General features: G+C 49.2%; 1 protein-coding gene across 1 annotated transcript in view; it reads left to right on the forward strand.

Moving 5' to 3' along the window:
* Positions 1 to 18,345, forward strand: part of LOC134339733 (forkhead box protein A2-like) — a 28,258-nt gene extending 9,913 nt beyond the window's left edge. The window contains exon 2 of the mRNA XM_063036465.1: positions 16,017 to 18,345. Within this exon, the coding sequence (XP_062892535.1) occupies positions 16,017 to 17,216 (1,200 nt within the window). The 3' untranslated portion in view covers positions 17,217 to 18,345. The remainder of the gene's footprint in view (positions 1 to 16,016) is intronic.
* The last annotated feature ends 3,379 nt before the right edge of the window (positions 18,346 to 21,724 follow it).

The following is a 21,724-nucleotide window of genomic DNA, read 5'->3' on the forward strand; positions in this document are numbered from 1 at the left end:
AAGGAAGCCCTGAACACCCCAGAGATGGAGGAGCGGGGTAACAGTCAGTAAGGCACAGGAATATACAAAGAATGGAGGGATATGGAGATTGTATCCGCAGCGCAGAACGGGACCTACCGCCCAGCAAATCCCCAATTTAACCCTAGCCTAATCACGGGACAATTTACAATGACCAGTTACCAAGTAGTGCGTCTTTGGACTGTGGGAGGAAAGCGGAGCACCCGGGGGAAACCCACGCGGTCACGGGGAGAACGTACAATCTCATCACAGGCAGTGGCGGGAATTGAACCCGGGTCGCCTGCACTGTAAACCGTCGTGCTAACCACTATGCTGCTGCCCCGCCCTGTGCGACGCTGTGAGAGAAGAAGCAGTTCCTATAACATCGAACATGTTGTACCTCCTCCCTGAAGGTAGCAAGGAGAAGAGGGCATGTCCTGGCTGGTGAGAGTCCTTCACCACGGATGCCGCCTTCCTGAGGCACTGCCTTTTGAGTTGTGTTCATGATCTTGAGTTTCTTTAGAGATTTTAAAGGCGAACTTTGTCTGTCACATGTACATCAAAACATGCAGTTAAATGAGTCGTTTCGATGTACCCGTCACAAATACAGTTAATAATATCTTCACTATTATCGCCACTGCCCGGAAAGAGTTTGTACGTTCTCCTGTAAGGCCGTGGGTTTCCTCCGGGTGCTCTGGTTTCCTCCCACAGTCCAAAGACGTACCGGTTGGTAGGTTAATTGGTCATTGTAAATTGTCCTGTGATTAGACCAGGGCGCCAGAACTTGAAAGGCCTGTTCCACACTGTATCTCAATAAATTTAAAAAGATCTTTATTTCCTGTTTCTGATCTGGTGTAAAGTTTCCTGCAGCCTGCCTTATCAATATAATTTTATATACCGCAGTCACGTCACCTCTTAGCCTCCCCTGCTCGACCAAGGAGAACAGACCCAGTCTCGCTTTGAAACCGTAACGCTCCAACCCGGGCGACGCTGTGCCAGAGATCATGCTTGTGAGCTTTCAAAATGCGTCAGGGGTATGACTCAGTGGTTTCGGGAGATTAACTGGCAGGGGTGGGGGGGGGGGTGGTGGTGCTGGGAAAATAGACCCTATTTGCATTCAATTCAGCAAAGTGATCTTATCAGAGCTCCAGTCAGTTATCACTGGAGAGTAACCTTGGGCTTTCCACCCTTCCCCCCCACCCGCACCTCCAGCACCCTTCTTCAACTCTGAATGTCCCAGAGAACTCCGCCACCACAGAACATAGAACAGTGCAGTACAGGAACAGGCCCTTTGGCCCACATTGCTGTGCTAGCTAATTAAATTACTAACTAATGCCAAAAGTCTTTGATAACGGCTGATTATTTTTCTTATCTCCGCCCATTCTCCCTGTAACCCTTAACTCCCTTGCCAATCAAGAATTTATCGAGTTCTATGTTGAATACACCCAATGAGTTGGCCCACACAGCTTTCTGTGGTAATGAATTCCACAAATCCTCCACCCTCTGACTGAAGAAATTCCTCCTCATCTCTCCGTTCTAAAGGGACGTCTCTTTGTTCTGAGGCTGTGCCCTCAGTTCCTCGAGTCCTCTCTACGTCCACCCAGGCCTCTTCAGTATCACAGAGATGAGAAAACCTGCAGATGTAGGAAATGTCGGCAACACACACAAAATGCTAGAGGAACGAGCACACAGTCCATGTTTCAGGCCAAGACTCTTCATCAGGACTGGGGGATAAAAAAGGATGAGAGGTGGGGGTGGGGGGGAAGAGGAGGAAGACATATAATGTGGTAGGTGATGGGCGAAACTGGGAGGGGGGGAGGCAGTGAAGTAAAGAGTTGGGAAGTTGGTTGGTGAAAGAAATACAGGGCTGGAGGAGGGGGGAGTCTGATCAGAGAGGACAGAAGATTCTGGAAGAAAGGGAAGAGGGAGGTGATGAATGGGTAAGGAGAGAGGGAAACGGGAATGGTGAAGGGGGAGGGCAATTACTGGAAGTGCAACAAATGGATCTGGTTGGAAGCTACCCAGACAGAACATAGTGTTACTCAAGCAACACACATCAAAGTGCTGGTGAACGCAGCAGGCCAGGCAGCATCTCTAGGAAGAGGTACAGTCGACGTTTCAGGCCGAGCCCCTTCGTCAGGACTAACTGAAGGAAGAGCTAGTAAGAGATTTGAAATTGGGAGGGGGAGGGGGAGATCTGAAATGATAGGAGAAGACAGGAGGGGGAGGGATGGAGCCAAGAGCTGGACAGGTGATTGGCAAAGGGGATATGAGAGGATCATGGGACAGGAGGCCCAGGGAGAAGGAAAAGGGGGAGGGGGGGAAAAAGCCCAGAGGATGGGCAAGGGGTATAGTAAGAGGGACAGAGGGAGAAAAGGGAGAGAGAGAGAAAGAATGTGTGTATATAAATAACGGATGGTGTACAAGGGGGAGGTGGGGCATTAGCGGAAGTTAGAGAAGTCAATGTTCATGCCATCAGGTTGGAGGCTACCCAGACGGAATATAAGGCGATGTTCCTCCAACCCGAGTGCGGCTTCATCTTTACAGTAGAGGAGGCCGTGGATAGACATATCAGAATGAGAATGGGATGTGGAATTAAAATGTGTGGCCACTGGGAGATCCTACTTTCTCTGGTGGACAGAGCGTAGGTGTTCAGCGAAACGATCGCCCAGTCTGCGTCGGGTCTAGCCAATATATAGAAGGCCACATCGGGAGCACCGGACGCAGTATATCACCCCAGCCAACTCACAGGTGAAGTGTCGCCTCACCTGGAAGGGACTCACAGGTGAAGTGTCGCCTCACCTGGCAGTCTCTCACTGCTCCCAATAAAGTGTTACTCCTCCAGTGAGTGTAACCTCATTGCAGCGGAAGAGGAGGCCCGACTGACATGTCGGAAAGGGAATGGGAAGTAGAATTAAAATGGCCACCAGGAGATCCTGCTTTTTCTGGCGGATGGAGCATAGGTGCTAACCCTGGGGGCCTGCCCTGCAGCATAGAGGGTAGTGTGACGCTCTACAGCAGCACCAGCGATACAGGTTCAATCCTGCTCGCACTCTGTGAGGAGTTTGTACGCTTTCCCCCGTCACCGTGTGGGTTTCCTCCAGGTGCTTTGGTTTCCTCCCACAGTCCAAAGGTGTACGGGTTAGTGTTAGTGAGCTATGCTGGGATTGAAAGAGGTAACTCTTGCAGACTGACCCCCCCAAACCCCTAATGAAATACAGCTGCTGCTGTCTTGCCTCCTTTGTTGCTGCATCAATATGTTTGCGCCCAGGTCAGGTCCTCAGAGATATTGACACCCAGGGATTTGAAACTGCTCACTCCCTCCACTTCTGATCCCCCTGTTAGGATTGGTTCGTGCTCCCTTGTCCCCCCCCTTCCTGAAGTCCACAATCAGCTCTTTGATCTCACTGACGCTCAGTGCAAGGTTGCTGCAGCGACACTGCTCCGCTACCTCGCTCGTGTACGCCCTCTCGTCACCATCTGAGAATCTGCTAATGGTGGTTGTAGATCGTCGCGAATTTATAGATGGTATTTAAGCAGTGCCTACCCACACAGTCATGGGTAGATAGAGAGTAGAGCAGTGAGTTAATAAGCACACATCCCTGCAGTGTGCCAGTGTTGATGTCAGCAACACTTTGGTACTTAACATTTCTACCCTGGGATAAGGAATTTGACGGTCTATCCTGGCAACATCTCTATTAACAGAGATGAAGAGGAATTTCTTTAGCCAGAGTGTAGTGAATCTGTGGAATTCATTGTCACAGATGGCTGTGGAGGCCAGGTCATTGGGTGTATTTAAAGCAGGGGCTGATAGGTTCTTGATTAGTTTGTTCCTTATGCGCCCTGTCATATGATGTGGGCGGTCATGGTCATGATTGTTCTTGGCAAACTTTTCTACAGAAGTGGTTTGCCATCGCCTTCTTCTGGGCAGAGCCTTTACGAGCCAGGTGACCCCCAGCCATTATCAATACTCTTCAGAGACTGTCTGCCTGGCATCAGTGGTTGCATAACCAGGATTTGAGATGTGCACCGGCTGCCCATACGACCATCCAGCACCTGTTTCCATGGCTCCACGTGACCCTGATCCAGGGAGGTGGGGGCTAAGCAGGTACCGCACCTTGCCCAAGGGTGACTGTTGACGATGCTGAGGATGTTCTACGAGACTGTGGTGGCCAGTGCGATCATATTTGCTGTTGTGTGCTGGAGCAGCAGGCTGAGGGTAGCAGACACCAACAGAATCAACAAACTCATTCGTAAGGCCAGTGATGTTGTGGGGATGGAACTGGACTCTCTGACGGTGGTGTCTGAAAAGAGGATGCTGTCCAAGTTGCATGCCATCTTGGACAATGTCTCCCATCCACTACATAATGTACTGGGTGGGCACAGGAGTACATTCAGCTAGAGACTCATTCCACCAAGATGCAGCACTGAGCGTCATAGGAAGTCATTCCTGCCTGTGGCCATCAAACTTTACAACTCCTCCCTAGGAGGGTCAGACACCCTGAGCCAATAGGCTGGTCCTGGACTTATTTCCTGGCATAATTTACATATTACTATTTAATTATTTATGGTGCAACTGTAACAAAAACTAATTTCCCTCAGGATCAGTAAAGTATGACTATGACTATGACTATGACTATGACTTGCAGGCTAGCGAAAGGAAGGAGCCTCTTTTGGTAGAGACCCATCCCGCCACCTGGCTTGAGAAGTCAGGTCATCAAAGGTCACAGGGAGAAGGCAGGAGAATGGGGGTTGAGTGGGAAAGTAAATCAGCCATGATCGAATGGCGGAGCAGGCCCGATGGGCCAAATGGTCTGATTCTGCTCCTGTGTCTTATGCTCTTATAAGCCTCCATCAGATCTCCCCTCAGTCTCTGCTGCTCCAGAGTAAAGAACCCCAGTTTGTCCAACTTCGCGTTGGGGCTGACTGATCTCTCATCCAGCCAGCATCCTGGTGAATCTCCTGCTTCCTTTCCAACACCCTTCCTGTAATGGGGAGACCACAAAACGCACATAACGTCCTTTTAGCAGATTGTTTATTGCTACCAGATTCCATCACCTTGTCGATCATTTTGATCGTTCGGTATGGCAGATCGGGAGACATAAGCAATGCCCACAAACTCAGCAGGTCAGGCAGCATCTATGGAAATGAATAAAACGTCAACATTTAAGGCCATAAACACAAAATACTCTGCAGATGCTGGGGTCAAAGCAACACTCACAACATGCTGGAGGAACTCAGCAGGTCGGGCAGCATCCGTGGAAACCCTATTTCACTCTGCCCCCTCCCCCAGCTGCCTTTCACCTCCCTCATGGTTCCGCCTCCTTCTACTACCCATTGTGTTTTCCCCTATTCCTTCTTCACCTTTCCTGCCTATCACCTCCCCGACCCCTTTATCTTTCCCCTTACTGGTTTTTCACCTGGAACCTACCAGCCTTCTCCTCCCCACACTCCCCCCACCTTCTTTATAGGGCCTCTGCCCCCTCCCTCTTCAGTCCTGACAAAGGGTTCCGGCTCAAAACGTTGACTGATCGTTTCCATGGATGCTGCCCGACCTGCTGAGTTCCCCCAGCATGTTGTGAGTGCAACATTTAACGTCAAGCGTCTTCATCAGGACCAGAAAGGAAGGGGGAAGATGCCAGAATAAGAAGGGGGAGGGAAGGGAAAGGAGGATAGCAAGAAGGTGATAGCGGAAGCCAGGTGGGAGGGAAAGATGAAGGGCTGGAGAAGAAGGAATCTGATAGGAGAGAGTGGACCATAGGAGAAAGGGAAGGAGGAGGGGACCCAGGGGGAAGAGGTAGGCAGGTGAGAAGAGGTAAAAGGACAGAGTGGGGAATAGAGGAAGAGGGGAAGGAATATCGGATATATTCCAGACGGAATATAAAGTGTTGCTCCTCCACCCTGAGGGCGGCCTCATCTTGGCACAGGAGGAAGCCCCGGACCGATATGTCGGAACAGGAATGGGAATGGGAATTAAAATGTTTGGCCACCAGGAAAGCTCTAGTTCTCTTGCGGGTGGAGCAGTGAGGGGGTGCTCGACGAAGCGGTCCCTCCAATTTGCAACGCGTCTCACCGATGTAGGGGAGGCCGCATTGGGAGCACCGGACACAAGAGACGACCCCAGCAGATTCACAGGTGCAGTGTTGCCTCACCTGGAAGGACCGTGTGGGGCATTAGGGTTAGCAAGCAAAAGGTAAATTGTTTTTTAAACAGCACGAAAGGAGACAGAGGTGGAGAGCTTTCACAGTCAAAATCAAAGTAAAGTTTATTATTAAAGTATGGCTATGTTACCATACACTACCTTGAAATTCATTTTCATATAGAAAAATAACAAAATACAACAGAATTTATTAGAAATTATACATAAATTAATGAACGCTGATAAATCACCTATGTGCAAAAGAACACAACGTGCAGATGCTAAAAAGAACACTGAGATCATGTGAGGGGTCCTTGAAAGGGTTTGTGTAGGTTGTAGAATCAGATTAGAGTTGTGGTGGGTGAGGTTATCCACGCTGGTTCAGGAGCCTGATGGTTGTGGGGTAATAGCTGTTCCTGAACCGGCTGGTGTGGGACCTAAGGCTTCTGCACTTCTGCCCGATGATCATAGCGAGACGAGAGCATGGCCTGGATGGTGTGGATTCTTGATGATGTATGCTGCTTTCTTGTGACAGCCCTCCTTGTAAATGTGCTCAATGGCGTGAGGGTCTTGCCTGCGATGGACTGGGCTGTGTCCACCACTTTCTGTAGACTTCCCTGTTTCCATACTGCAGTGATGCAACCAGTTAGGATATCCTCCCGCTGTGTGTGTTTACAGACATTTGTCAAAGTGTGTGGCAACATGCTGTAGGTACTGGGTGGTGAGGTGGAGATACGTTTTTACCAAAGGAGGTGTAAGGCGCTCCTTCTTCCCTCCACTAGCCTGCAGGTCACCCTTGGGCAAGGTGTAGCACAAGTGCTGGTCATGCGACGACTGACGCCAGGCGGACAATCTCTGAAGAGTATTGATAATGGCTGGAGTCACCCATCTTGTAAAGATGCTGCCCAGAAGAAGGCAGTGGAAAACCTCACCTGTAGAAACATTTGCCAAGAACAATCATGGTCACGGAAAGATCATGATTGGCAACGTTATATAATGGACAAACGAGCACACATTTAAGGAAGTAGAGGTGCTGTCAGGCCTTCTTGTATGACACTTATGTGCTGGTCCCAGGACAAATCCTCTGGAGCAGTGGGAATCTTCGAGAGTCATCATCGTCACCAAGGAGACATAGAAAGGGTCAGCGGATACCTTGGTGAACTAATACTGTCTCTCAAAGTCCTTCGAACACATTGGAAGGATAACCTCTGTCAAAGGATAAGGAGCTTTTTGACTTGTCACAAACTTCTACAGATGCACTGTTGAAACTATCTTGACCAGTGTATCATGGGCTGGTTGAAACTATCTTGACTGGTTGTATCATGTTCTGGTTGAAACTATCTTGACCAGTGTATCATGGTCTGGTTGAAACTATCTTGACTGGCTGTATCATGGTCTGGTTGAAACTATCTTGACCAGTGTATCATGGTCTGGTTGAAACTGTCTTGACCAGTGTATCATGCATGGTCTGGTTGAAACTATCTTGACTGGTTGTATCATGGTCTGGTTGAAACTATCTTGACCAGTGTATCATGGTCTGGTTGAAACTATCTTGACTGGTTGTATCATGGTCTGGTTGAAACTATCTTGACCAGTGTATCATGGTCTGGTTAAAACTATCTTGACCAGTGTATCATGGTCTGGTTGAAACTATCTTGACTGGTTGTATCATGGTCTGGTTGAAACTATCTTGACCAGTGTATCATGGTCTGGTTGAAACTATCTTGACCAGTGTATCATGGTCTGGTTGAAACTATCTTGACTGGTTGTATCATGGTCTGGTTGAAACTATCTTGACTGGTTGTATCTCGGTTTGGTTGAAACTACAAGTATCTTGACCGGTTGTATCATGGTCTGGTACATCAATTCGAAAGCCCAGGAATGTAAGAGTGCACGGGTAGATTTACAAGGATGCTGCCGGGACTCGAGGGACTGAGTTATGCAAGGAAGCTGAGCAGAGACTTTATGCAATGGCATGTGTGAGATTGAGAGGTGTGCGTACAACGAGGGGCATAGTGTGAATGTGCATGCATTTTTCCCCAGTGTTGGGGAATTGAAGAACTGATTGTGGACTTCAGAAAGGGTAAGATGAGGGAACACACACCAGTCCACATAGAGGGATCAGAAGTGGAGAGAGTGAGCAATTTCAAGTTCCTGAGTTTCAATATCTCTCAGGATCTATCCTGGGCCCAACATATCGAGGCAGCTACAATGAAGGCACACCAGCAGCCATATTTCATTAGGAGTTTGAGAAGATTTGGTATGCCACCAAACACACTTGCAAGTTTCTACAGTTGTACCTTGGAGAGCATCCTAACTGAGTGAGTCACGGTCTGGTATGTGGGGGGGGGTGGTGTTGCACAGGATTGAAATAAACTGCAGAGAGTTGTAAACTCAGTCAGCTTCATCATGGGCACTAGCCTCCATAGTATCCAGGACATCTTCAAGGAGCGATGCCTCAAAAAGGCAGCATCCATTATTAAGGACCCCCATTGTTGCAAGGAATGGGGCAAACCCAAACCCAGGACACTGGCATGGAGATAGGGTTAGGATGCAGACGAAGGCGTGGGTGTAGCTGGAACCTGACACGAAGCGATGCTGGAGTTGAACAGCAAACAGAAAGGCAGGCGGCAGGCAACCCTTATCTTGACACGGATTGTAGAAAGGCAAGCGGTAGACAATACTTTTCTTGACACAGAGAGATGGAGTTACACAGGTAAACCTCGGTACTGAAGTAAAACTTAGAATACTTGACACGGAGAGACACAGTTACCCAGGTAAACCTCGGTACTGAAGTAAAACTTAGAATATACAATCCTAAGTGGCCGGGAACGTTAATTACCACACTGGCTAAACAACGATCTGGCAACGAGTGGATGCAAAGCCGGGGTTTTTATGCTGCAGGTCTTGATGGGGACCAGGTGTGCCGCCATCAAAGGGAATGAGGAGAAAATGGGGAATTAACGGTCGGTCACAGAATCAAATGGAATTAGGAGAAAATGGGGAATTAACGGTCGGGACCATGACACCCATCACCTGGGACATGCTCTGTTCTCATTGCTATCATCAGGAAGGAGGTACAGGAGCCTGAAGGCTCACAGTCAACATTTTAGAAACAGGTTCTTCCCCTCTGCCATCCGATTTCTGAATGGACATTGAACCCAGGAACACTACCTCACTACATTTATATTTCTGGTTTTCACTGCTTGTTTAATCTAACAATATACATATACTTACTGTAATTAATTTTTTTCTATATTATCATGCATTGCATTGTACTGTTGCCGCAAAGATAACAAATTTCACGACATGCCGGTGATATTAAACCTGATTCTGATTCAGATTCAAAGAAGCGCAGTCTCAACTCTGCCGTGTACTTATCCCTGCCCGACCTGATGGCCCTACCTGTCAGGGTCTTTTTAAAGTTTAATACCTAGAGTTGAAGAGTTCAGAGAAAACAATGGAAGGGGCGGGAGAACACTTGCTGGGTGGCCTCCGACACGTCTCGGAGGAGGGCGCTTCCCTGTTTACACAGAAACAGTGACTTGAGGAGCCTAAGGAGCTCTGAAGACAATTTAGAAAGGATGAGCCAAGAAGGAGGGGAGCCCGCCGGTCGGACTGCACGCGTTGGACGGGGCGCCGGGAAAACAGAGCCAATCCAGATGCCTCTGTCCAGGAATGATCCGTGTGCTGAATGAAGGAAGTTCAGTACCAACTGGCGCACAGCAAGATCTCACAAATGACAATGGGATATTGGAAACGTAGCACAGGAATAAACCCATTGGCGCATGATATCATCCCAAACTAACTGAGCTAGCGATGGCCAATTGCTCTGATCCCTTCTGCCTGCACATAAGGTTCATAAGACATAGGAGCAGAATTAGGCCACTCAGCCCATTGTGTCTGCTCTCATTCCATCATGGCTGACTTATTATCCCTCATCCCTCCCTTATTACCCCGTTCTCCTGCCTTCTTCCGTATGTAGAAGAGAAGATGGTGATGCAACGCAGCGCACAGTGGCCACTCCGGTGATGAACAACTGTTATTTGTCAAGTAGGAAGCCGTGCACAACCCTGATTTGATGGAGACGGACGTGAGAAGCACGGAGGAACATCTGGTGAAACTTCTGAAAATCCTGTTTCGCTGCCGCTGCTACTGTGTGATCCAGAATCTCTCGGAGGGCTGGTCGGGGGCTCGAAGCTTTCGGACGGACTCGGAGTCGGCTGTGGTCGGGTGCTTCCGGGGTGCTGCATCGGCAAGTTTGCAGTGCTGGAGGTTCATGGCAGGAAGAGTTTCTTCCTTCTACTGTCTGCGTGAGATGATGGGGCTATTGGGACTTTGAGACTGTTATTTTACCATGCCCATGGTCTGTTCTTTATCAAATTACAGTATTGCTTTGCACTGTTGTAACTGTATGTTATAATTATGCGGTTTTTGTCAGTTTCAGTCTTGGTCTGTCTTGTGTTTCTGTGACATCATACTGGAGGAACATTGTATCATTTCTTAATGCATGCATTACTAAATGACAATAAACGAGGACTGTGTGTGCTCATAATCTAATGTACATTTGACACCCTGACTAATCAAGAACCTATCAACCTCTGCCTTAAATACACCCAATGACTTGGCCACCACAGTCGGCTGTGGCAATAAATTCTACATATTCACCATCCTCTGGCTAAAGAAATTCCTCCTCATCCTCTGGTCTAAAGAGGCATCTTTGTGTCTTGAGGCCGTGCCCTCTGGTCCTCCACTCTCCCCACTAAACGTCCACTCAATCTAGGTCTTTCAATGCTTGATAGGTTTCAGTGAGGTCCCTCCTCATTCTTCTAAACTCCTGTGAGTACAGGCCCAGAGCCACCAATCGTTCCTCATACATTAACCCTTTCGTTCCCAGGGCCATTCTCGTGAACCTCCTCTGGACCCTCTCCATTCCTGGTGTATTCCTGTGTCCTCTTTAATACCTCTATTGCATCTGCCCCCCCACCCCCCTGGCAGCGCACTGCAGGCACCTAGTGCTCTCCGTGTAAAAATCTTGCCCCACACATCTCCTTTGAACCTGCCCCCTCTCACCTTGAATACGTGCCCTCTAGTATTAGACATTTTGACCCTGGGGAAAAGACACTGGCTGTTATCTATATCCCTCCACTTGTATCAACTTCTGTCACGTCTCCCCTCTGCCTCCGCTGCTGTAGGGAAAACAACCAGTTTGTCCCACCTCTCGTGATAGCACATGCTCTCTAATCCAGGCAGCATCCCGGTGAACCTCTTCTGCGCCCTCTCCAAAGCCTCGACATCCTTCCTGTATTGGGGAGGTCAGAAATGAATAAAATATCCCAGACGCGTCCTAACCAGAGTTTTATAAGGCTCCTTCTGACTCTTGAACTCAATACCTTAACTAAAAAAAAAGCCAAGCATGCCACAGGCAGTCTTTATCACCCCATCAACTATCTTTACCCCACCAGCCAGGCCAGGCTCTCTTCTCGCTGCTGTGATCAGGAAGGTACAAAATCCTCAGGACTCACACCACCAGGTTCAGGAACAGTTACTACCCCTCAACCATCAGACTCTCGAACCAAAGGGGATAACTTCACTCAACTTCACTTGCCCCATCATTGAAACGTTCCCTCAACCTATAGACTCACTTTCAAAGACTCTTCATCTCATGTTCTCGATATTTACTGCTTATTTAGGATTATTGTTTCTTCTTTTTGCATTTGTCTTCTGCATTCTGAATGCCTTAATTGGGCAGTCGTTCATTGATTCTGTTACAATTAACACTAAGAACATGAGTGGTTAATAGTGAGTCCATTGATTGTGGACATATTAGACAGATCTGCTCCAGGAAAAAGTCTCCACTCAGTCTATGCCTCTTATCATCTTGTACAGCTCTATCAAGTCACCCCTCATTCTCCTTCACTCCAGAGGGAAAAGCCAGGGTTGGCAGGATAATTGGTCATGTGGGAGTAGGTGGTTGGGGACCGAACTGATTATGGACCTCAGGAAGGGTAAGATGAGGAAACATGCACCAGTCCTCACAGAGGGATCTGAAGTGGAAATGGTGAGCAGTTTCAAGTTCCTGGGCGTCAGCATCTCTGAGGATCTATCCTGGGCCCAACATATTGACGCAGTTACAAAGAAGGCAGGACAACTTCATTCGGAGTTTGAGGAAACTTGGCTTGTCACCAAAGACACTTGCAAATTTCTACAGATGTACCGTGGACAGCATTCTGACTGGGTGCATCACCGCCTGGTACAGGGAGGGGTGGTTACTACACAGGATTGAAGTAAGCTGCAGAGTTGTAAACTCAGTCAGCTCCATCTTGGGCACCAGATATCCAAGACATCTTCGAGGCGCAGTGCCTCAGAAAAGGCAACAACAAATCTCACGACGTATGCGGGTGACATTAAACCCGATTCTGCTCTGAGTGGGCTCGTTGGGCTGGACAGGCCTATTACTGTGCTGAATCTCGAAATAAGTAAATAAATGACAACACTCGCACTTGCCCATTTTAAACTCCATCTACAACTTCTCTCAACGACTTCTATAGATGTACCATGGAGAGCATTCTGACAGGCTGCATCACTGTCTGGTGTTGGGAGGCTACTGCACAGGACTGAAAGAAGCTGCAGAAGGTTGTAAATCTAGTCAGCTCCATCTTGGGTACTAGCCTACAAAGTACCCAGGACATCTTTAGGGAGCAGTGTCTCAGAAAGGCAGCGTCCATTATTAAGGATCTCCAGCACCCAGGACATGCCCTTTTCTCACTGTTACCATCAGGTAGGAGGTACAGAAGCCTGAAGGCACAGACTCAGCGATTCAGGAACAGCTTCTTCCCCTCTGCCATCCGATTCCTAAATGGACATTGAATCTTTGGACACTACCTCACTCTTTTTTAATATACAGTATTTCTGTTTTTGTATGTTTTTTTTCCAATCTATTCAATATACATAATTGATTTACTTGTTTATTTATTGTTATTTTTTTGTTTTATTTATTATTATTTTCTCTGCTAGGTTATGTATTGCATTGAATTGCTGCTGCTGAGTCTAAAAATTTCACGTCACATGCCGGTGCTAATAAACCTGATTCTGACTCCTATTTATCTGTACAGCTTTCTCTTTTTGTACGCTGGTCGTTTGTCAGTCGTTGTTTATGTAGAGTTGTTCCACAAATTCTCTTGCACTTTTTATTTCCTGGTAAATGCCTGCATGAAAATGAATCTCGAGTATACGGAATATGCGCAGACTCAGAGGTCACTCTCTTAGGTACACCTCACTGTCCATGAGGCACAGGAGCAGATTTGCACCATTTGGACCATGGCTGACTTATCATCCCTCTCAACCCCATTCTCCTGCTTTTAGGGCCATAACTCCTCGCATTGGAGCTGTAATTGATTTGTTATCTTCGCAGTGAAAAGATTTTGCTTTCCTGCCATCCAGGTAGATCGAAGCCTAGTAAAGTTATTGCCAAACGACGTGTATGTTACATCTGGGCCCTGGCGAGACCACACCTGGAGTACTGTGTGCAGTTTTGGTCTCCAAATTTGAGGAAGGACATTCTTGCTATTGAGGGAGTGCAGCGTAGGTTCACAAGGTTAATTCCCGGGATGGTGGGACTGTCATATGTTGAAAGATTGGAGCGACTGGGCTTGTATACTCTGGAATTTAGAAGGATGGGAGGGGATCTGATTGAAACATACAAGATTATTAAGGGATTGGACACGCTGGAGGCAGGAAGCGTGTTCCCGCTGATGGGTGAGTCCAGAACCAGAGGCCACAGTTTGAGAATAAGGGGTAGGCCATTTAGAACGGAGTTGAGGAAAAACTTTCTCACCCAGAGAGTTGTGGATCTGTGGAATGCTCTGCCTCAGAAGGCAGTGGAGGCCAATTCTCTGGATTCTTTCAAGAAAGAGTTAGATAGAGCTCTTAAAGATAGCGGAGTCAAGGGATATGGGGAGAAGGCAGGAAAAGGGTACTGATTGTGGATGATCAGCCATGATCACAGTGAATGGTGGTGCTGGCTGGAAGGGCCGAATGGCCTACTCCTGCACCTATTGTCTATTATCTGTTATCTACTAGCTTGAGATGCGGGGGGAGAGAGCAAGTGGAGTCGGGGTGGTGGGGTTGGTGAGAATTTACCAAGAGTTACGGCAGTACGTTGAGTGAAATGCCTCTCTTCTGTCTGGTCTACTCCAGCTGCTCAATTTGGTTCGGAATTCTGTTGCTTGCTTTTATTGTTTGCGTGATTTGTGGGTTTTTTGTGCATTGGGTGTTGGTCCTATTTTTAAAATTTGGGTTCTTTTGGGTTTCTTGCTTTGTGACTGCCTGTCAGGAGACAATCTCAAGGTTGTATAATTTATATTCCTTGAATCATTTGAATTCCTCACTGGGTGTCCTGTTTCATTCCAATCTCCTCTCCTGGGTCAGTGTAATGATCCCTGACTCAGATTTTGACCGACTGAAGGTGTGGTACAAAGCCACGGCCATCCCCCCAACCCCTCCTCCCACCAGCACACTTCAAAACCCCCACTCACAAATATCTCACTTCGTGCCTCCCTCCCTGTACTGAGGTGAGGGCATCAGTAAATTAGGTGAAACTGCCTGGGATAAGAAGGGCTGCACTGCCACCCTGCAACCCCAGACCATCCTCAGGGTCACGCAGCCACCCGAGAACTTCCCCCCAGTTGCCTTTCTGACCTACGACTCCCCGCCACCACAACCATTCCCACTGATTTCCATCACTCCAGCACCGGCAGGAACACCGTCAGCAGCCTTTGATTCTATCCAAAGCCCTTCCACCTCTCCTTCCCTCCCTCTCTCATGCTCTCTGTTTCCCTTTCTTTCTTCTCCACCCTCTCTCCCTCATTCCAACCTTCTTCCTCTCCTCTCTTTCTCTCCACCTGTCTCTCTTCCATGCCTCTCCCTCTCCCCTCTCTCTCTTCAACCTCTCTTTGCCCCTTTTTCCCTCTCTCCACTCTGCACTCACTCTCTTTTCCCCTTCTTTCCCTCTCCCCTCTCTCTCTTCCCCCTCTCCTCTCTTTCCCCTCTCTCTCCCCCTCTCTGTCACTGCCCCTCTCTCCTTCACTCATCTCTCTCTCTGCTACCTTCTCTCCCTCTCTCCTCTCTCTCTCCCCCTCTCTCTCCCCTCACTTCTTCTCTGCTCTCTCTTCCCCTCTCTCCTCACTCTCTCCCTCTATCCCCTCTCTTTATCTCCACCCTCTCTCTCCTCTCTCACTGTCACTCATTTTCCTCTCTCTGCCCCTCTCTCCCCCTCACTGTCACACTCTTCTTCCTCTCTCTGCTCCTCTGTCCCACTCTTCTCTCCATCTCCCATTCTCTCTTCCCCTTCTCTTCCCTCTTCCCTCTCTCTTCCCCACACTCTCGCCCTCTACCCCATTTCTCTTCCCCCTCTCTCTCCTCTCTCAGTCACTGTCTCTTTCCTCTCTCTGCCCCGTCCCCTTCTTCTCTCCCTCTCCTCCTGTCTTCTCCTCTCCTTCACTCCTGACTCACTCTGTCCCCCTCTTCTTTCTCTCTCCCTCGGTTACTGTGCTGCACCTCTAAATAAAGAAACGAACAGAACGGTGGACCAGCACGACTTATTGGGCTGAAGGGTCTGCCTGACGGGTGCTCCAGCTTCCTCCCACCTCCCAAAGACGTACTGGTTAGGGTTGGTGAGTCGTGGGCACGCTACGTTGGCACTGGAAGTGTGCCCACCCCTCAGCACGTCCTTGGACCGCGTTTGGCCGCTGGACGCAAATGGCACATTTCACCGTGTGTTTCGTTGTACATGTGATAAACGAGGCTAATCTTCAGTCCTGTCCTCTTGCCCCTGGTCGTAAATTTCGGCTCCTAACCATTGTTTTCTGCTCTGTGCCAGGTTTACCAGCCGATGGCCAACATGAACCCGGGGATGAACCTGAATCCTTACGAGGAGGACGCGAGGCATCCTGGCACCATCAACGTGTCCTACATAAACCCCGGGATGGTAAGCCACCACCACCACCTGCTGCCGGGTATGGGGGCCGGCGCTGGAGCCGCGACCAGTGCGGCCTCTGAGGTCACCGGGCTGGAGGGCTCGATGGGTTCACCAATGGATCAGGTTGGAGCCCAACCCAATGCCATCAGCCAGATTGCTTCCTACTGCAGCGTCAACCCTGCCATCGGCCCAGCGCTCAGACGGGGCAGTCTGGAGTTTGCGGGGGACAGCAAGAGCTTCAGGCGGAACTACACGCACGCCAAGCCTCCATATTCCTACATCTCCCTCATAACCATGGCCATCCAACAATCCTCACAGAAGATGCTGACGCTCAACGAGATCTACCAGTGGATCATGGACTTCTTCCCCTACTACCGGCAGAACCAGCAGCGCTGGCAGAACTCCATTCGCCACTCCCTGTCTTTCAACGACTGCTTCATCAAGATGCCCCGGTCGCCAGAGAAACCGGGAAAGGGCTCCTACTGGGCCCTCCACCCGGACTCGGGCAACATGTTCGAGAACGGCTGCTACCTCAGGAGGCAGAAGCGGTTCAAGTGCGAGCGGCGGAGCGAGGCAGCGGCCGCCCCGCGGAAGAGTGGCGTGGCCCCTGCGCCGGAGAGCCTGGGGCCGAGGGACGTGTCGCCGGACACAGACTCTTCCGTTGGGTCACCCGGCTCGGAGCAGGGGAGGAACCAGGGGAGGCCCCTCTACCAGCAGCTGGGCAAGGCATCCCCAGAGGCCAGCCCTGGCATCCCGAGCCAGGAGAGTCCCCCGGACACCAAGTCGGCTTCCTTGGTGCCCTCCCAGCCTTCGTTCCTCTCCCAGCTCTCCTCTGAGGTCTACCTCAAGCCTGACCCTCAGTTTCCCTTGAACCACCCTTTCTCAATCACCAACCTCATGTCGGCTGAGCAGCAGGCCGGCAGGGTGGATGTGAAGCCCTACGAGCAGATGGTAGAGTTCTCCAGCTACGGACCCTCGATGACCACCGACGTCTCCATGAACTCCGTGTTCTCCAAAACCGGACTGGACCTCATGCCCATAGCCAGCGAGCCGCCCGCCTACCAGTCTCTGTGCTCCCGACCAGTTCTGAGCTCGATATAGACTGTGCGCCCATAAAAAATAGACTCTTTTCCACATGTATGTGCTTTGTAGATACCTGCAATCTTGTCAAAGAACGGATGAAAATTAATATTAATCCTTTGTATAAATCAAAAGGGAATACGTGAGAGTAAAAGGACTTTCAATGCATGTAATTCCTTTTTTATTGCAAACGTTTACAAAACAGGGCAAGGCCAGGCCATTCGGCCTTCATCTGTTTTGCTGTTCAATGGCGTTGCAACCACCAAGATTTATTACCAACACTAGCCAACACCCCCCACCTGAACCGTAACCACATCCCCTAACACTCAACATAACACCATAAGACATAGGATCAGAATTCGGCCATTCAGCCTATCAGGTCTGCTCTGCCATTCCATCTTGCCTAATTTATTACCCCTCTCAATCCCATTCACGCTGCCTTTTCCCAGCAACCTTTGACACTCTGACGAACCAGGACCCAATTAACCTCTACTTTAGAGATACCCAATGATATGGCCTCCACAGCCATCTGTGGCAATGAATTCCACAGATTCACCAACCTCTGGCTAAAGAAATTCCTCCTCATTTCCATGCTAAACATAGAATATAGAATCGTATGGGCCCTTCGGCCCATAATGTTGGGATGACCTTTTAACCCACTTTAAGATCAATCTAACTCTTCCCTCTCACATAGCCCTCCATTTTTCTTTTATCCACATGCTTATCTAAGGGTTTCTTAAATCTCCCTAACCTATCTGCCTTTACCACCACCCCTGGCAGCACATTCCAGGCTCCCACCACTCTGTGTAAAAAAAAAACCTGATATCCACCCCCCCCCCAACTTCCCTCCAGCCACTTTAAAATTATGCCGTCTTGTGTTAGCCATTTCCACCCTGACGGAATATTCCCCAGGCTGCTCCACGAGGCGGGGGAAGAGATTGCTGAGCCTCTGGCTAGGATCTTTATGTCTTCGTTGTCCACGGGAATGGTACCAGAGGATTGGAGGGAGGTGAATGTTGTCCCCTTGTTCAAAAAAGGTAGTAGGGATAGTCCGGGTAATTATAGACCAGTGAGCCTTATGTCTTTGGTGGGAAAGCTGTTGGAAAAGATTCTTAGAGATAGGATCTCTGGGCATTTAGAGAATCATGGTCTGATCAGGGACAGTCAGCGTGGCTTTGTGAAGGGCAGATCGTGTCTAACAAGCCTGATAGAGTTCTTTGAGGAGGTGACCAGGCACATAGATGAGGGTAGTGCAGTGGATATGACCTACATGGATTTTAGTAAGGCATTTGACAAGGTTCCACACGGTAGGCTTATTCAGAAAGTCAGAAGGCATGGGATCCAGGGAAGTTTGGCCAGGTGGATTCAGAATTGGCTTGCCTGCAGAAGGCAGAGGGTCGTGGTGGAGGGAGTACATTCAGATTGGAGGATTGTGACTAGTGGTGTCCCACAAGGATCTGTTCTGGGACCTCTACTTTTCATGATTTTTATTAACGACCTGGATGTGGGGGTAGAAGGGTGGGTTGGCTAGTTTGCAGACGACACAAAGGTTGGTGGTGGTGTAGATAGTGTAGAGGACTGTCGAAGATTGCAGAGAGACGTTGTTAGGATGCAGAAGTGGGCTGAGAAGCGGCAGATGGAATTCAACCCGGAGAAGTGTGAGGTGGTACATTTCGGAAGGACAAACTCCAAGGCAGAGTAGAAAGTAAATGGCAGGATACTTGGTAGTGCGGAGGAGCAGAGGGATCTGGGGGTACATGTCCACAGATCCCTGAAAGTTGCCTCACAGGTAGATAGGGTAGTTAAGAAAGGTTATGGGGTGTTAGCTTTCATAAGTCGAGCGAGAGAGTTTAAGAGTCGCGATGTAATGATGCAGCTCTATAAAACTCTGGTTAGGCCACACTTGGAGTACTGTGTCCAGTTCTGGTCGCCTCACTATAGGAAGGATGTGGAAGCATTGGAAAGGGTACAGAGGAGATTTACCAGGATGCTGCCTGGTTTAGAGAGTATACATTATGATCAGAGATTAAGGGAGCTAGGGCTTTACTCTTTGGAGAGAAGGAGGATGAGAGGAGACATGATAGAGGTGTACAAGATAATAAGAGGAATAGATAGAGTGGATAGCCAGCACCTCTTCCCCAGGGCACCACTGCTCAATACCAGGACATGGCTTTAAGGTAAGGGGTGGGAAGTTCAAGGGGGATATTAGAGGAAGGTTTTTAACTCAGAGAATGGTTGGTGCGTGGAATGCACTGCCTGAGTCAGTGGTGGAGGCAGATACACTAGTGAAGTTTAAGAGACTACTAGACAGGTATATGGAGGAATTTAAGGTGGGGGGTTATATGGGAGGCAGGGTTTGAGGGTCATTGTGGGCCAAAGGGCCTGTAATGTGCTGTACTAATCTATGTTCTATGTTCTATGAAAAAGCCACTTGACCTATGCCTCTCATCATGCACCTCTATCAAGTCAATGTGCACCGCGACTTCTGGCTGCTCCACATCCCCCTCTTTGTTTTCTGAGGCTGCACTCTCTGCTCCTAGACACCCCAACTGTAGGAAGCATCCTCTCAACATACACTCTATGTTTAAGGTGAGAAGGGAGAGATTTAATAGGAATCCCAGGGCATCTTGGGTGCTGACCATGAAACCTACTCTCGAAGCTGCCTAGAATATCCCTAATGCATAGCCCTCTATTTTTCTGAGCTCCGTGTACCTATCTAAGAGTCTTCGAAAAGACCTGATCATATCCGCCTCCACCTCCATGCACCCATCACTCTCTGTGTGAGAAACTTACCTCTGACATCCCCCTTGTACCTACTTCCAAACGCCTTAAAACTATGACCCTCATGTTAGCCAGTTCGCTCCTGGGAAAAAGCCTCCGGATATCCACACGATCAATGCCTCTCAACATCTTCTACACTTCTATCAGGTCACCTCTCATCCTTTGTCGCTCCAAGGAGAAAAGGCCAAGTTCATTCATCCTATTCTCATAAGGCATGCTCCCCAATCCAGGCAACATCCTTGTAAATCTCCTCTGCACTCTCTCTGTAGTATCCACATCCTTCCTGTAGTGAGGTGACCAGAACTGAACACAGTACTCCAAGTGGGTCTAAATCAGGTTTTATATAGCTGTAACATTATCTCACAGCTCTTGAACTCAATCCCACGGTTGGTGAAAGCCAAAACCCCATATGCCTTCTTAACAACACTGTTAACCTGCGCAGCAGCTTTGAGTGTCCTATGGACATGGACCCCAATATCTTGCTGATCCCCCACGCTGCCAAGAGTCTTACCATTGGTATCATACTCTGTCTTCAAATTTGACCTACTGAAATGAACCGCTTCACATTTATCTGGGTTGAACTGCATCTGCCACTTCTCAGCCCAGTTCTGGATCCTATCGATGTCCCGCTGTAACCTCTGACAACCCTCCACACTATCCACAACACCCCCGACTTTTGTATCATTAGCAAACTTTCTAACCCACCGTTCTACTTCCTCATCCAGGTCATTCATAAAAATCCCCTGGGTTCTCTAGTTTCCTCCCACATTCCAAAGATGTACGGGTCAGGGTTACTCATTGTTGGGCACGCTATGCTGACGACGAAGGTGTGGGAACACTTTTTCGGGCTGTCTCCGTCACATCCTCTCTGACCGTGTTGGACATTGACACAAGCAATGCCTTGTCACTATGTGACAACAGCTAACCTATCTTCCAAATAGTGGCAAAGTGGCATCCGCACCGGACTGCGAGGCCAGGGGTCCCGGATTTGAATCCGGCCGGCCCCTTGCACGCTTTCCATCCGTGCTGAGCTGAGCGGCGAGCGGGCAACTCGGCCTCATTAAAAAACGGACAAACATGCTGAAGAAAATGGCAACGTCGCCACCCGATGCGCGGAAGGGAACAACGATCTTCCGAAGGGCCCTAACTTCACACTGATGTGACATAACGCATCATGGTTTGGAGGGGCCCTGAGAAGTCTACCATTGTGGATTGGTGGAGAGAGGTAGGGCCAATCAAAGTCAAGTTTATTGTTACGTGCCCAAGTACGTTTACACACGGGTGCAATGTAAAGCTAACTTGATGGCAGCGTAGTGGTTAGCGCAACGGCTCACAGCACCAGCAATCCTGGTTCAATTTGTGCTGATGCCTGCGAGGAGTTTGTACATTCTCCCCGTGACCGCGTGCCTTTCCAAATACTTCAGGCTTCTGACCTCCTGCGTGATGGTAGCGGAAAATGACATGGCCCGGATGCTGGGGATCTTTCATGGACGTTGCCTACGTGAGGCAGCGCCTCTTGCAGTTCCTACTGATGGCGGGGAGGGCCACGCCTATGACGCACTGGGCTGAGTCCGCGACTCTCTGCGGCCTCTCAAATTCCTGCGTGTTCGAATTGCCGCACCGGACCAGACCATATTCCAGGCGGCCAAGGTGGTGAGGTGGTGCTCATGGGTTCTTGGACCGTTCGGAAACCTGATGGCAGGAGGAACCAAGTTGCTTGGAACTTGTTGAGTGTGTGTGGATGCCGC

Source organism: Mobula hypostoma, chromosome 30 (genome assembly GCF_963921235.1).
Source record: "Mobula hypostoma chromosome 30, sMobHyp1.1, whole genome shotgun sequence".
Lineage (NCBI taxonomy): Eukaryota > Metazoa > Chordata > Chondrichthyes > Myliobatiformes > Myliobatidae > Mobula > Mobula hypostoma.